This window comes from Hipposideros armiger, unplaced genomic scaffold, assembly GCF_001890085.2.
Source record: "Hipposideros armiger isolate ML-2016 unplaced genomic scaffold, ASM189008v1 scaffold_296, whole genome shotgun sequence".
NCBI lineage: Eukaryota > Metazoa > Chordata > Mammalia > Chiroptera > Hipposideridae > Hipposideros > Hipposideros armiger.
The window spans coordinates 848259-863700 of record NW_017731646.1 but is presented as its reverse complement, the minus strand read 5'-3'; the positions used below and the strand labels follow the sequence as shown (position 1 = coordinate 863700).

At 39.7% G+C, this 15442-nt stretch overlaps 1 protein-coding gene across 3 annotated transcripts in view; it reads left to right on the top strand.

The window, feature by feature from the left end:
- Positions 1–15442, top strand: part of EPB41L4A (erythrocyte membrane protein band 4.1 like 4A) — a 258505-nt gene that overhangs the window by 226802 nt on the left and 16261 nt on the right. The window contains exons 18-19 of one of the 3 annotated variants that reach the window (XM_019659141.1): positions 7240–7338; positions 11726–11845. The exons of 1 other annotated variant lie outside the window; for it this stretch is intronic. In XM_019659141.1, the coding sequence (XP_019514686.1) occupies positions 7240–7338; positions 11726–11845 (219 nt within the window). The remainder of the gene's footprint in view (positions 1–7239; positions 7339–11725; positions 11846–15442) is intronic. One more of the 3 variants, XM_019659142.1, reaches the window with a different exon arrangement.

Below are 15442 nucleotides of genomic sequence, written 5' to 3'. Positions count from 1 at the left end.
GCCCATGCACAACTAAGACTGAGCTCAACAACTTGAGCTGAGCTGCCTTCCGGATGGCTCAGTGGATAGAGCATGTGCTCTTAACAACCAGGCGGCTGGTTCAACTTCCACGTGGGATAGTGGCTACGCCCACTCGCAACTAAGATTGAACACAGCACCTTGAGCTTAAAGGCCACAAGCTGCCGACGGGCAGCCAAATGACGACTGGCGCCCTCCACAACAAAGACTGAAGAACAACACCTTGTCTGTTCCCCTTCCCCAATTCCCCAACACTGTTCCCCTCCCCCAATTCCCCAATAAAATCTTTAAAAAAAAAAATGAAGCACTCTCTAAAGGTTGCCAACACATCCTTAAATAGCTCATTACTGATCTAGTTGCACTGGCTTCAGTATTCCTTGTAGGCGTTTTCTCCCTCAATAGTTGCACCCCTACCCCTTCCCATGAGCAATTTTTTAGCTTGGATTTCTGGGTATTATATAAGTAGTATGTTTTAGAGTGATGGTGGTTCTGAATGTTTAAAACTAATGCGCTTTGTAAGGCTATTAATGAGAAATCACTTTCCAAATACACTCTGACACAAAGGCTTTCAAACTCATTTATTTTTACCTGCAGAAATATTGCTCTAGGGTTTCATAAGTTTCCTGTGTCTGTAGCAGGTAAGGTCCTAGAGTCTAGCTCTCAGGGGCATAGAAAAAGTGAGCAGAGGAAGAAATAAGTCTTCTAGTTCCAATCCCCACTCCTGAAAATTCTCGTGCAGCAGGCGACAGTGAGTGCAGGTAGAGGCTGCAAACACATGACTGCCTCTGGATGCCACTTACCTATTATGCTATGCTACCACTAACCCCTCTGCCCCCTTATTAGCCTTTTAAATTTGTCCAGAACCCACTAATTCCACATAGGTCTGAATATTTAAACTGCAGCCCTGCTGTAGGTCCCAATATGTCTTCTGTCTGTGATCAGGGATTGTCTCCTGATGCCTGACTTGCTCCTTGTGCAAAAGACTCTGTTTTGGGGGAGAGGATGAATCTCTTTTAACTTCATCTGCCCTCCCTTATCTCAGTAACAGTGTGACCCAGCCAAGCTCTCCACAGCATCCTTTGTGCTTTTATTAAAGGACTCTTGTAACTCTAGAATGGGACAAGCTGAATCTTGAACGTGCTGATGTTCTGCTTCCTGCCAGCAAGGTCTCTAAATTCAGCCCCGGATGCTTCATTACTTTGGAAACCAGAGCCTGCACCCCACGCAGCCTGCTTCCCCGGCTCCCATTGGGAACTGGAGCCTGAGGCAGAGGGGTGAAGACTGTGCAGACCTGCTTTTCAGACTCTGTTTTGAAGCCTATGATGTGTCCAGTGGAATCTGGACAGTTGGGTTTACTTTCTGGAGATTGTGTGTGGTCTTCAGGATGTTGTTCCCTTTGCCACACCTCCTCGCTGAATTTTTTAAACATAAGGAAGCCTTTCCTGTTAGATGTCGGTCACTCTGTGGAAGATACTCTTTCCACAAAGTCTACCCATTGGATCTTAAACTGCTTTGCCGTTCCCATGGATAGCGATTTAAACGTCTCTCATTTTGTTGGAGGAGAAAGAAAAGTTAAAGCAACATTTACAAATCAACTTTATCCAAAGCAGTAGCTGTGGCTTCTAACAACCATTAAAAGAAAAGCTATAATCCACATCAAGTCTGGCAGGCTAATGTTAGAAACAAGGATTATTGTTTAGTTTCAATTTTAGAAAAATGTAATTGTAAATAAGCACCTCACCTCCCCCCTCACCTTTGGGTCCAGAGCTGTTGAGGCGACATGTGTGCCTCAGTTGTGCTTTAACTAAGATTTTATTCCCCACGGTTTCCTACAACACCGCAGCCTCCTCCTATTCGGGGGGAATTGTTTTATGTCTTTTTTATTTTTTTTTTAAGTCCTTTCCACTTTAGTTGTACTTTCTTTAGTACTTTCATAATCTGGATGAGTATCCCGCAGCTTTCTAAATTTTGAGATTTGAAAAGACAGCTTTTCACTCCCTTTTTATAAAAACTGGAAGTTGGAACACAGTTTCTTGTTATAACATCTAAGATGACAGCAAGTCCATTTTTCCCCCTTAGTGTCTCTGCTTATGCCCTCACCTTCTTTTCTATTCTCTTGCCTCCCTTTTTAATCTTTCTATCACATTATTTTTCCTCACTCAGGTCCTTTCTCTTTCTTTTCTTAGCTTCTTTCCCACTTCTCCTTCCTTCCTTCAGTCTTTTCTGAATTCCATCTACACTTAAAAGCCAATGATGTGAGGGCCGGCCAAGTGGTTCAGCTGGTTAAGAGCTCACTCAAGAGTGCAAGCTCTGAGCAACAGGGTCGCCAGTTCAATTCCCAGCCCGAGCTGAGCTGCCGCTGAGTGGCAGGATGGCTCAACTAAAAAGAAAAAAGCCAATGATATGTCAAAAAAAAAAAAGACAAACTCGAGGATGTGGGTCAGGGTCTTGATTCTGCAATGTACTGATATATTTCACCTTGGGCAACTCTTAAACCAATTTAAATCTTAATTTTCTCATCTTTAAAGTGGGATGTAATATGACCTATTTGTTGAATGAATTACTATAAAGATCAAATGAAATCTAAGAGGTGAAAGCGCCTTGGGGTATAAAACCACACAGTATGATATCCAGTTTTTTTTGGGGGGGATGGAGACAGCCATGGTCATTGGTTACACATTGCTTTCATGCTACAGTGGCATAGTTGACTCTTTTAAGGAGGGCATAGCTCAGAGTGGCCCATGCAGGGATCGAACTGGCAACCTTGGCATTATCAGCACCATGCTCTAACCAACTGAGCTAACCGGTCACCTGTATGATACCTAATTCTGAAGTTACTGCCTCTTCTTTGCCTGTTCCACATATCTTCCACCCCCTTTCTAGCTTTTTCTACTTTTTGTTCTGTATTCCATTCTTCCAACTTCCCTACCTTTACACTTTTGTATTTCTAGACCAGTCATTTTTATCCTCTGATTCATGGATAGGTTTTAGGGGTCTCATAACCCCATGAAATTATTTCTTTTGAGCCTCTCTATTTCTGAGTGTACAATTTTCTGGTGAGAGGGTCTATAGCTTTTATCAGATCCTTAAGGGGATATCTGTGTGACCCCAGAAAAGTTATGGTCATCATTTAAATAGTGAAGGAACAGATTGATATTGGAAAATGAAATTGGTATTTCATTTCACTGGTAGGATTAAAAACTAAAATGTTTAAATTTTCTTTTTCTTCTTTTTTTTTTTTAAATTGGGGAACAGTGTGTTATTCCAGGACCCATCAGCTCCAAGTCAAGTAGTTGTTTCAATCTAGTTGTGGAGGACGCAGCTCCTTGGTCCATGTGGGAATTGAACCGGCAACCTTGGTGTAATGAGCCTGCACTCTAACCATCTGAGCTAACTGGCTGCCCCTGAAATGCTTAAATTTTCTTTAGAAATTACTTTGCTATACCGATTTCTGAAAGTTGGTTCAATTCAATTCATCAGATTGGGAACCTACCAAGTGCAAGGCGGTATGAAGTTAATGAACTATGTGAATATTAGATTGTATTAGTTTCCACTAGGTAGAATTTTGACTCTTGTACTTAAGATCAGAAGGATCAGCCAGCTTGTCTCTACAAGTTTGATTACACTCATGGCCTATGGGCCGTGCTACTGACTTGCCCAGGGTATATGTGGAGCGAGAATCTAGGAAGTGGATGCATCAGAGGGAAACCTTTCACAAACCAGTTGTCCCTGAAAATACCTGGAGCTTAATAAAACATTCTTCACATTCAAAGAAATCAGCCTGTAAAACATTGTTTGTGCTCTTGATGAAAATCAGCAGTCCTTTGAGCATTCACCCAGGAGAATCTGTGGATTACTCAATCATTCGCTTTGATGTGTGGCTGGGCTTTTAGGATTTTGAAGGGGGAGATTTGGAGGGAGTAGGGAGCAGTGACTCAGGGAAGTAGTCTGGTGTTTTTAGCATAAGCATAAAAGTGAAAGTAACTCTGGAGTTTGGCCAGGATTAAAAGAATTAGAGAAATGAGAGAATCTGGGGTAAGAGCAGGATGAGAGTAAATTGGCAACAGGGGACTGTTTGGACCTTTCCCTAATCCTGGGACGTTTGCATCGAAGATCCGTGAGTTAAGTACGTGAGGCTGTGTGTGTGCACATGTGTGCCCATGCCAGTGCAGTGGACCACAGGACAAAGAATTAGGGAGCCTACATTAGGAATTTGAATTTGACCCTTCTTTGCAGAGCTCTGTGGCTGGAAGCTGGTTACCCTCTGAATCTTACTTTTCTCACATGCGAAGGGGAACCATACCTGTCCTGACTGCCTTACAAGAGGCCTGTAAACATCCAGGAGATAATGGAGGTGCTTTGAAAACTAGAAAGTGCCCATGCATAGGCAGGTACTATTAGATGAATGAGAATAGTCAGCGCTGCTCCTTGTCATCTGAAGTCCCTATTGTATGTGTAAAACAGGGCCTAGCTCCCTTTAACAAAAAAAGATGTTAGTGTTTCTAACATGAATTTGCGCTGCCACAAATTTTGTTAGTGTCTTTCTGCCTTTGAGATGTCGTTTAGAATCTGTATCTGAATAATGGATAAAAATGGTTTTTAAGTATGTTAAGTATGTTTCACAAAGTCTTTTAGATTATTTTCCTTAACAAAAAAAGAAGAAACTACTTTTTGACACTACAACTAGCAGGGACAATACATCTAATTAGGGAAAATCTAGATGATCATGATTTTGGTAGGGTTTTGTGGGTGTTAGAGTGTTGTTGTTTTTTTAAAAAAAACAAAACAACTTTATTGTTCTTGTGCCCTAGGGAAAACAAAAAGTGTGTTTTGGATGATAGGAAGCTTAAACCAGTGGGGCATTTTTTCTAGATAGCCTGAAAATAGGTAACTTTTCTTGCAAGCATTCCCTCCTGCCCTGTTTCTGATTTAGGTAGGGGCTGCAAACAAGGTAAAAATTGTGGGTCTGGAGAGAGCAGCTCATACAAAGTCAATGGGAACAGACAATAATCACCATGCTACATATTGCAAGGGTTTCTAATTTCCACTTTATTAAGTCATCTCAAGATTTAAACATTTGATATGGATGATTTAGGGCTTCCAGAGCATAATCAAAGTTGACAGAGATAACTGGAAGTGTAAAGCTGCAGCAACTGAGGGATGCCAGGAGATTACTGAGTGAGGGAAAAGCATGTTGAAAAATTAGGAAAACAGAAGGGGAGTTTGAAAGGGAAATTGCACCAAGGTAGCCAATTTTGTAGGGAGAGCATGAAGAATAAGTGGAAGAGACAGAAGCCACTTTTAAGAGCAAATAAGGATAATTTATTGATGGAAGGGGAAGGATGGGAAAAGCAAATGAATTTTTTGCTTGCTGGTCTTCAGGGAACATGTTGACAGATGCCTGGAACCAACATAAATTTCCCTAGGGAAGGAAAACTACTGAAAAAAAAAAAAGATTGGTTTATAGCAGGTGATCCAAAAATGAGTGCATTTGATGAGAAGCACAAGTCTACAATCAGTTGGGACCTGCAGACTTAATATTAGCAATGGAGTGACTATATGAAGCAATTGTCTGGAAAACTGTTCCATAGCTGAAGAGGAGAGGTTTGTTTCAATGTGGCTAACTGGCTTGCAAATAAAACCCAAATAGAGAAACATGACTTTTTAAAGTTAAAAAAGGATCTTCACAGTAATTCAGGAGATGAAAAAATTTTGGTCAGAGGCCTGACCAAGGAAGATAAGCAATACACCCAGCTAACAGCAGAGCTGGGACCAGGGGTAACTCAGGAGGGCCGTGTATTGCTTATGTCATCTTGAAGTTTCATTATGCACTTGCTCTGTAAAAGGTTTCTCAGGTTCAGCATTAAACATGGTCTTTATCTCAGTAAATGAGAAGTGAATTGAGAATTGGTGTAAAGGAAGGTCCTATTAGGAACAAAACTGCCCGGATAAAAGGTAGAAGGCAAAGTAAAGCCCAAGGGGTTTGTGTAAGAATTCATTTAATATGAAGAATTCTGCCGAAGAGGCAGAACTATAATTGGGAAGGCAGGAACGAAGAGACTAGGAATAGTCATTATCTTCATTACTGTTATCAAACGATTATATGGCATTTCATCTTCAAAACCTTTTACAGACTTTAATTAAGTGTCAAGTGCAGTTAAAATCGAAATTGCATGCATAGTCTGGAAAAGTTTGGTGCAAAATGGAGGAAATATATTAGCCTTCTCCTTTCTGAAACATCATTGAAGTGTGTTCTATTCTGAAGCAACCCTCTTCTTTATATGCTAAAAAACAAAAGTCTTGTTATGATAAAGCTCCCTACTTCAACTATTAACTCTCCATAGTTGTAGATGAGGAAATAGACAAAATATGATGAAATATATGGGTATTGCATGTAAGAATACAGGAAAGAGATACTTAGCATTTTTGAGGTTCACTTACATGCAACATTAGATAATGAATACATCCTCAACATAATTTTTACAATGGACTTGTTTTTCCCTCTTGTGATTTCCTTGACTGTGATGTGAGAACACCCTTTGCCTTTTTAAAAGGTGCTATGTCTGTATAATGCTCACAGTGTCGTTATTCTTCTTAATATAAATCCCAACATCAAAATTAAAATATAGCAGGAAAGGAGCAAAAAACACTTGTATATCCCACATGTAAGGCTAAGTGAGACTTACATCTAAAGGTTTTTATTCACTCATACATAAACAGTCAACTCCTGCCTCCTAAGCACCTGTGCGTTGCAATAGTCTTGCTTCCAGAGCTAGGATTTTTCCTTTCCATGTAGCACCTGTATTTTCTGGAGCAGTTCATCGACGGAAGAAATGACACTTTCATTCTTGTAATGAGGCACCATTAACTCGAGGCCTTTTGTGAGGGTGTAATTTCAAACTTCATTACCAACTGAAGCAGCCACACCGCCATCACTCAGATAGATGTCTTCTGTTGTGACTCTCCCATGAGCCTTACATTTTTAATGCACCTTGTTAGATTATTTATGAAACAGCATCACCAGCAGAGGGCATCTGTCTTAGAAACGTGGGTCACATGACATTAACTGACAGGGTTTTATGGCCCTCACTTTAGACCTTTAGAAAAAAGTTAAAGGTACACTCCATCGTCTGAAATGCTTTCTGATGTATTTCTTATTACTAGCAAGGTACAGGACCTCTGTGTGCTCATGTCTCAGGAGTTTTCATTTCTTATCATCAGGGTCAAGTCTGAGTATGAAGGTAACCTGCTAAATTCCACGATAGAGAATGGAGCGTACACGAATTGTGCTTCCTTTCAAACATCTGTCCTCTGGGAAAAGTATGTTTGCCTAAGTCAGGCCTCAGCCTTGCTCGTAGGTTTGCCCTCTCAGAAATATTTAAAGATGCTGACTTCCTGATTAAAAAATTAGCATTTCAAAATTTAGTCCTCCGATGAACGATGCAGTGATTTAGTTCAGAATGGAAGCTATAGTCTAGAAGACCCAGGTTTTATGTCTATCCCTGGGCAGTGTGAGGTGTGAGATCCTGGGGGAGGGGAGATGCTTCCTTGCCAGCCTGATATTTTCCCATTGACTATTTCTTCCTAACTTTGGATCCCTCAGTCCTGGGGGTGTCTGGGACTGCTCCCCAAGAGGGCCAACACGTGATACACAGGGTGGCTTGGAGATGGAGCTTCTCTCTATGAAAATACATGTATGTGTTGGGTTGTTGGAAAAGTCATGACGCATTTTTGCAACGAAAAACATAGGAAAAATATGTCATGACTTTTCCAATAACCCAATATGTGTGTGTATACCGGGGGTGCCAAAAAAATGTATACACATTTTAAGAGATGTTATCTATGTATTACTTTTTGAAGTTGAATTGAATTATGGTAGCAATGTGTATAGTATGACATTCACTCAAAAGATGGTTTAGGGCCAGCCGAGTGGCGCATTGGTTAAGAGTTGGCTTGGGACACCAGCTGTGAGCAGCAGGGCCCTGGTTTGGATCCCACATGAGGTCCAGTGACGCTGCGCCCTCTACAGCTAAGATGATGAACAACAGCTTGAACTGGAGCTGGGCTGTTGTGAGTCGCCGGTGATGGTGTAGGCTGCAGCACGGCTGCATTGGGCTGCCATAGCTGCTGTGAGTGGCTGGCAGCTGGTGTGAGCTGCCGTGAGCCGCTGTGAGCAGCCGTCCAGTGGCCGGCGAGAAACTGCCTCACCCAGGAAGAGTGCAATGATTACAATACCAACATGGGCCAGTGAAGCGATGTCCTCCATAACTAGACCGAAGAACAAAAGGACAGCAACTTGTCTGTTACCCTTCCCCGATTCCCCAACACTGTTCCCTCCTCCAATTCCCCAATAAAAATCTTAAAAAAACCAAAAACAATGGCATTAATCAAATGAATGCTGGCATCACCATGCGACAGGCAGGACAATCAAAGAAAATGGCAGAAGCACGCAAGACCATTTTGAAATTCAAAATGGTATTTGAAATTCAAAGTGATGTTTGAAATTCAAGAACGTTGTGGAAGTACAACAACAAAGGAGGCATGAGTATGCAACAGAACCTCCAACACGCCTAACAACTGTACACATTCATGATAAGTTTGAGATATATGGCACTGTGTGAAGAAATTGAAACGGCATGTGCAGCGATACAAGTGGACACTTTGGTCAATGTTGCTCAAGCAGTGGTTCGCCATAATCAGAAGTGCCTGGATGCTGATGGTAACCACTTTGAACACCTCTTGTAATTGCAGAAGTCAAACGTGACTTGTATTCATCTTTTGTTATCAGTATATATTGAGTATTACAATTTTCATACAGTTTTTTTTCCTTTCTTAAAATGTATATACATTTTTTGACACCCTCTGTGTACGCACACATATACACAGACACATGGTATTTTCAAATGGGAGTGTTTGTTTCAAAAAATTGTCAATAATTATTAAGATTACCTCAAATAGTATACCTTCTTGTATTTTTCTTCAGATATTTCTACTATTAAGGTTCATAGCAGTATATGTTAAATTTTAACTTCCTCTGTCCTTGCCATGAGAGAGGGAACTATGTTCTTGAGTCTGTTTAACACACCATGACTACATCCTGTTAATTTTCAAATAGACTATTAGAAATGAAAGCTTTAGCAAGGAAATGCATACAGTTCAAAGGCTTTAAGTGTGTTACAGATAATTTTTTACTTAATACAATTCCTCTTTAATCTAGAGAGACTTAAACAGTTTTTTCCTTATAAAGGCTTGTTCTATTAAACTTGAATTTGCCTTCCATTGTCTCTAAGTTATATGTGAAATGAATATTTGCCACCTGTCTACTGGCTTGCATTTATAAGCAAATCCAGATATCCGTGCCACCGTCTATGCTAAGTGCTGTTAACTGGGCAACCAAAAGACATCTGTTCAGTGAGAAAAGTGACTCCAAATTTGCCTGTTCTTTTCATTTTTGTTTTGAAGCAGTTATGCTCATACAGTCACAGTACTGGGATGATTACCTTGCAATTTCCTGCTGCTTACCACACCCCAAGAGCATCAGCATGTGAAATGAACACGCAGGAGCCATTTCCTGAAGAGCTAACACAATTAAAAGTGAAATATTCACATAACAGGTGTTTGATTTTTGCAAGGAATACTCATGGCTTCACAGCATTGGTGCAGTGCATCCCAGACAGTATTCACACATGAATTAAGCACTTGCTTTAATTAAGTACTTGTTTCCCCTCTGTCCTGGAACACCTCATCCTCCCTGTTAGAAAGACTTGATACAGCAAAAGTCCAAAACTTCTGCAGTGTGGTCCATGGATGATGGGTTTTGTTAGGTCCGTGCAGCACTCTGACGTTCCAAATTGGTTGCCATTCCTTAAAAATTGGAAGAGTTCACTTTAAAAACCCAGATTTGTGGATTATCTTTTCTAAAATGAGATTTGGTGACATTGTCCCATGATCACACCTGACAGGTGCCTATGCTACACAGTTCCCTCCCAGTTGGATTTCCTGTCTCATTGTTTTCATTCCTTGTTTGACCCTTGGGCACACTGAGTGCTCAACCCTCATCCCCTCTTCAGCCTGTGAGTACCCATAACCAGAACGCTGCGTGTGTCCTCAGCTGCTCATGCGTGATGCCACTGAATTTAACTTTGCACTTCCAGTTGTCTTTTCTTTTTTTTTTTTTTAAAGGTTTTATTGGGGAGTTGGGGAATTGGGGAAGGGGACAGTCAAGTTGTTGTCTTTCAATCTTAGTTGTGGAGAGCACAGCTAGCTCAGCTCCAAGTCCAGTCACCATCTGGCTAGTTCTCTATCTTTTTATTGGTTAACTGTGTGTTTTTTCCAGGACCCATCAGCTCCAAGTCAAGTCATTGTTCTTCAACCTAGTTGTAGAGGGTGCAGCCCAGCTCCAAGTCCAGTTGCCATTTTCAGTCTAGTTGTGGGGGGTGCAGCCCACCATCCCATGCAGGAATCAAACCGGCAACCTTGTTGTTAAGGACATGTGCTCTAACCAAACCAACTGAGCCATCCGGCCGCCCACTGGCAGCTCAGTGGCAGCTCAGCTCAAGTTGTTGTTTTCAATCTAGTTGCGGAGGGCGCAGTTCACTGGCCCATATGGGAATTGAACTGGCAACCTTGTTGTTCAGAGCATGCGCTCTAACCTACTGAGCCACATAGCTGCCCACTACTTTTCTATCTTAAAAAATTGAGGAATTATACCTGGCACCTATTTTCCATGAAAACCTTAACAATTAGTGTGATTTTTTTTTATTCCTTTATTTTTTTAAAGATTTTATTGGAGAATTGGGGTAGGGAACTGCGTTGGGGAATCAGGGAAAGGTAACAGACAAGTTGCTGTTGTTTTGTTCTTCAGTCTAGCTGTGGAGGACGTTGCTTCACTGGCCCATGTTGGTGTTATCATTGCGCTCTTCCCGGGCGAGGCAGATCCGTCACTGGCCTCTGGACGGCCGCTCACGGTGGCTCTTGGCAGCTCACACTGGCTGCCAGCCACTCATGCAGGCTGCCAGCCACACATGGTAGCTTATGGTAGCCCACTGCAGCAGGGGCTACAGCCTACGCCATCGCCAGCGACTCACAGTACCAGCTCCAGGTTGAGCTGTTGTTCACCATCTTAGCTGTAGAGGGCACAGTGTCACTGGCCCTTATATGTGGGATCCGAACAGGGACCCTGCTGCTCAAAGCTGATGTCCCAAGCCAACTTTTAACCAATGCGCCACTTGGCCGGCCCAGTGTGATTTTCTTAAAGAGTGTTTCAATGTAAAATTATTTATTGCCTTTTCAATTAGCATGTATTAAAACAGTGATTTTGTTTCATGATTTAAGATTGTCTCTATAGCAGACACTACTGTTTTTTTTAACCAAAACTTAAAACTATGTTTTAAGTGAGTTTTTGTTTGACACATCATTTCCTTAGAAAATTTTAAGCTAACAGAAGTCTGAAAATAACTAATACATACTTATGTGTAGTATAAATATTATACATACGTTTATATGTGTATATAATTATGGGTATATTAATTCATTTAATACATTCTCAGCTTTCTTGCTTCTTAAATAATTTTTTATTTCTTAATAACTTTTACAGAACTTATTTGATAACTTCTTAATATCATTTAAAAGCCAGTTTAGGACGAATTGAGAAACAAAGCACTACATGTGTGGATGTTAACTTTAGATGAATGGTCTTTCTTTTCAGAATACGGCAGGAGAACGATATGGTTGATTCAGCTCCTCAGTGGGAAGCTGTATTAAGGAGACAAAAGGAGAAAAACCAGGCAGACCCTAACAACAGGCGATCCAGACACAGATCTCGCTCGTACGTGGACTCTTTTTATACCTTCATTCAAAAACACTGAGCTTGAAGTAGCATGTGGATTCTAGGGCATATTGGGCTGTCTCTTTGAGGCTTCTAAAGGGATTTAGTTCAACCCTGATCATCCCATTGTTTATTTGTCACATGTACCTTCTTATATCTGTGCCTATTTATTAACTATATTTGAAACTGTAGAAGTTGGAGCACAGCCAACCCAAAATGTCATCCGACAACAAGACTACCAAAATCTCATGGTTTGTTTGGTTTTTAAACAAAAGCATACATGCAGCTGAATAAGTAGGAATAGTTTCCTTTGTTCCGGAGCCCAGCTTTTGGTGAGATACCTGCAGCTTTTCTCAGTTGGAGTCCGCAGGATTCTCTCAAGTCTTGTTACCAATTGAACCAGATGTGAATATCTTCCCATCAAATTACCATTTGTGAGCAGTAGTCAGGGAGTGATTCGTGACACCCCGAGGTTGGGATTTGCCTGCTCTTTCTGTTGCTAGGCAATGCCATGTGTGAGCACAATTACCCCACAATGATGAAATTGCCAGTCCCCCAAATTGATTGTTTTTAGAGCTGATAAAGTTTATGTGAGGTGTTTTTTTTTTAATGTGCGTCTTACCCCAATTTAGACTCTACACCCACCCCATTTCCCAAAGCATACCTTTTAGACGGGAGCTGGGAGCAATGACCCATCTCTTTGTGATCCTGGGTAGTTAGATATATGGTGTTGCTTACTAGTGGGAAGAGAGCGTAGTGTCTCAGACAGGGAGGCGGAAGGGTGCTGAGGGGTGGATTTGGAGACAGACTGCTTAGGTAGGTGGGAGCTGGGAGAGAGCCAGGCAGAGGGTGCTAGTTCACGTAACAGACCAGGGGAGGACTCTGCAGGGTACACCCCAGGACCCTGCATGACTAAGAGATGCTTCTCAGTCTTAATGCCTACTTTTTAACTAGAAATTAACCCAGAATGTATTTTTTTTTAATCTATAGTATCTCACAGGAGTGATGTCTGTTTCTTCTGTAATAGAAAATTTGCAAGCACATTAAGCAGTATACAATAAGACTTCACTTAACATTATCAATAGGTTCTGTGACTTTAAGCAAAATGTACCACAGGCTAATTGATATAAAGAGTTAAGTTCCTTGGGCATCTCATAAGCATTATAACGAAACAATGCTATTCGAGGACCTGCTGTCTACCCTTACAGATTTATTCATTGTTCCGTAATGTTTTTTGTTCTGGAACTAAATTAAAATGTTCAGCTTAAAGCAGAAGTTAATAAAAAGCTTCCTTTGTCTTGGATACTATCTCTTCCTAACTCCATTAAAAAAGAGAGATTTAAATCTGGATGAATCAAGACGTCACTGAAAATAGCCTCAAGGAAAGGCACAGAACTCCAGGATCAGGTTTTAGCAGAGTCATGGGTAAATCTTTTGTACCCGTGCTTTTACCTATTCATGTGGAATCTTATTCTATGAGGTACTTGTAATATACAAGGTCTGATGGCTTCATATTAAATAATAAAACAGCATTCAGTTTTTAAAAATCATTCCTAAAGCACCCTAAACCCAATTAAATGCAGTTGTAAATCTCATTTATTAAAAAAAGGGAAAAGTAAAATAAAATTAGGAAAAATCCTATATAGAGATTTTTAGGAAGTCATAAAACATTATTGGAGGCAATAATAAATTAAACAATTCATTTATAAGTAAAATTGGTAAGCAGAACAATGATGTTGAGTATTATAGTTACTACAATCCAAGTATATCATAAGGACAGTTATTTGTAGATGAGCCTGGGAATTTAATCATTTTAATGCAGGGATCTGAAAATCCTTTAACAATCTAAACTTTTTTTTTTTTAAATTGAGGGTAACTTGAGATGAAATTTACATACAATGAAATGCTCTCAAGTGTATAATTCAAAAAATTTTGACAAATGTTTACATAGTGTATCCATGATCCCAGTCAAAATATAGAATAATCTTCCCTCATATTCCTCTCACTCAGTCCCCACCCCACATAGGCAACCACTATTCTGATTTCCATCATCGTAGATTAGTGTTTGTTTCTTACTGAACTTCATATAAACGTAATTTTACAATATATGCTCTTTTAAAATCTGGCTTCTTTCACTCAACATGTTTTTGAGGTTAAGCCATGTTGTGCTTATCAATGCTTATTGAAAAATATTGAGTAATATAGCCCATGGTATGAATATACCAAATGTCATTCTCCTCTTGATAGACATTTGGATTGTTTCCAGGTTTTGCTATTGTGTTAATAGTTGCTACAGACATTCTACACAAGTGTATCTGTGGAGTATGTTCTCTTTCGCCTTGGGGAAATGCCTAGGAGTGGAATTGCTGGGTTAGAGGATAATTGCATATTTAATTTTATAAGAAACTACCAAAATGATTTCCAAAAAGTTTGTTTCGTTTCATAACGCCACTAGCAATGTATAAGAGTTCCAGTTCTGCCTAATTTTTACCAATATTTTGTTGTCTTGTTATTTTTAGCTAGTCTAGTAGGTTTGAAGTGGTGTCACATTGTGGTTTTAATTAGCATTTCCTTGATAATTAATGTTAACCACATTGTCTTGTACTTATTGCTTATTCATATACCTTCATTTTTAAAGTCTCTGTTCAAAGTTTTGCCCATTTTTAATTGAGTTGTTTGTCTTTTTTATTATTTATTTGTAGGATTCTTTATATATTCTGGATATAAGCTTTATATATATATATTACTGTGAATCCTTTCTCCTGGCTGTAGTTTGCTTTTTCATATTCTTAACATTGTGTTTTGATGAGCATACATTTTAAATTTTGATGAAGAGCACTATATCATTTTTTTCATGTACAGTTAAGGTTGTTTTTTGCATAGTAAGGAATATTCGCCTACACTAAAGTCACAAAGATATTCTCATTTTTTTCTAGCAGCTTTATAGATTTTGCTCTTGTATTTAGGTCTGTGATCCATCTAAAATTAATTGTTCTTTATGTATGAGGTAGAGGTAGATATTTAGAAGTTTTTTCCATGTGTTTATCAGGTTATTTCAGTACTATTCATTGAAATGCCTCAGGGCCTTTGTTGAAAATCTGTTGGCTGCTTATATGTGGACCAATTTTGTTTCATTGATCTGTCTGTCCCTAAGCTACTGTGTTGTCTTGGTTACTGTAGTTTTATAATAAGACTAGAATTAGGCAGTGTAAATTCTCCAACATTGTCCTTTTTTTCAAGATTGTTTTAGCTACTATAGGTGCTTGGCAGTTCTATGTAAATTTTTGAATCAATTTTAGTTTTTACCAAAAAAAGACTATAGTCTGTTGATTAGGATTACGTTGAATCTATAGATCAATTTTGAGAAAATGCATGTCTTATTCATCCATTTATTTATCTTTAATTTCTTTTAGTAATATTTCATAGTTTTCAGTTAGTGCATTTATTTTGTTAAATTTAATCCTAAATATCTGATAGTTTTTTGTTTTTTTTTAAAGATTTGTATTGGGGAATTGGGGGATGGGAACAGCACTGGGGAATTGGGGGAAGGGGAACAGACAAGTTGCTGTTGTTTTGTTCTTCAGTCTAGTTGTGGAG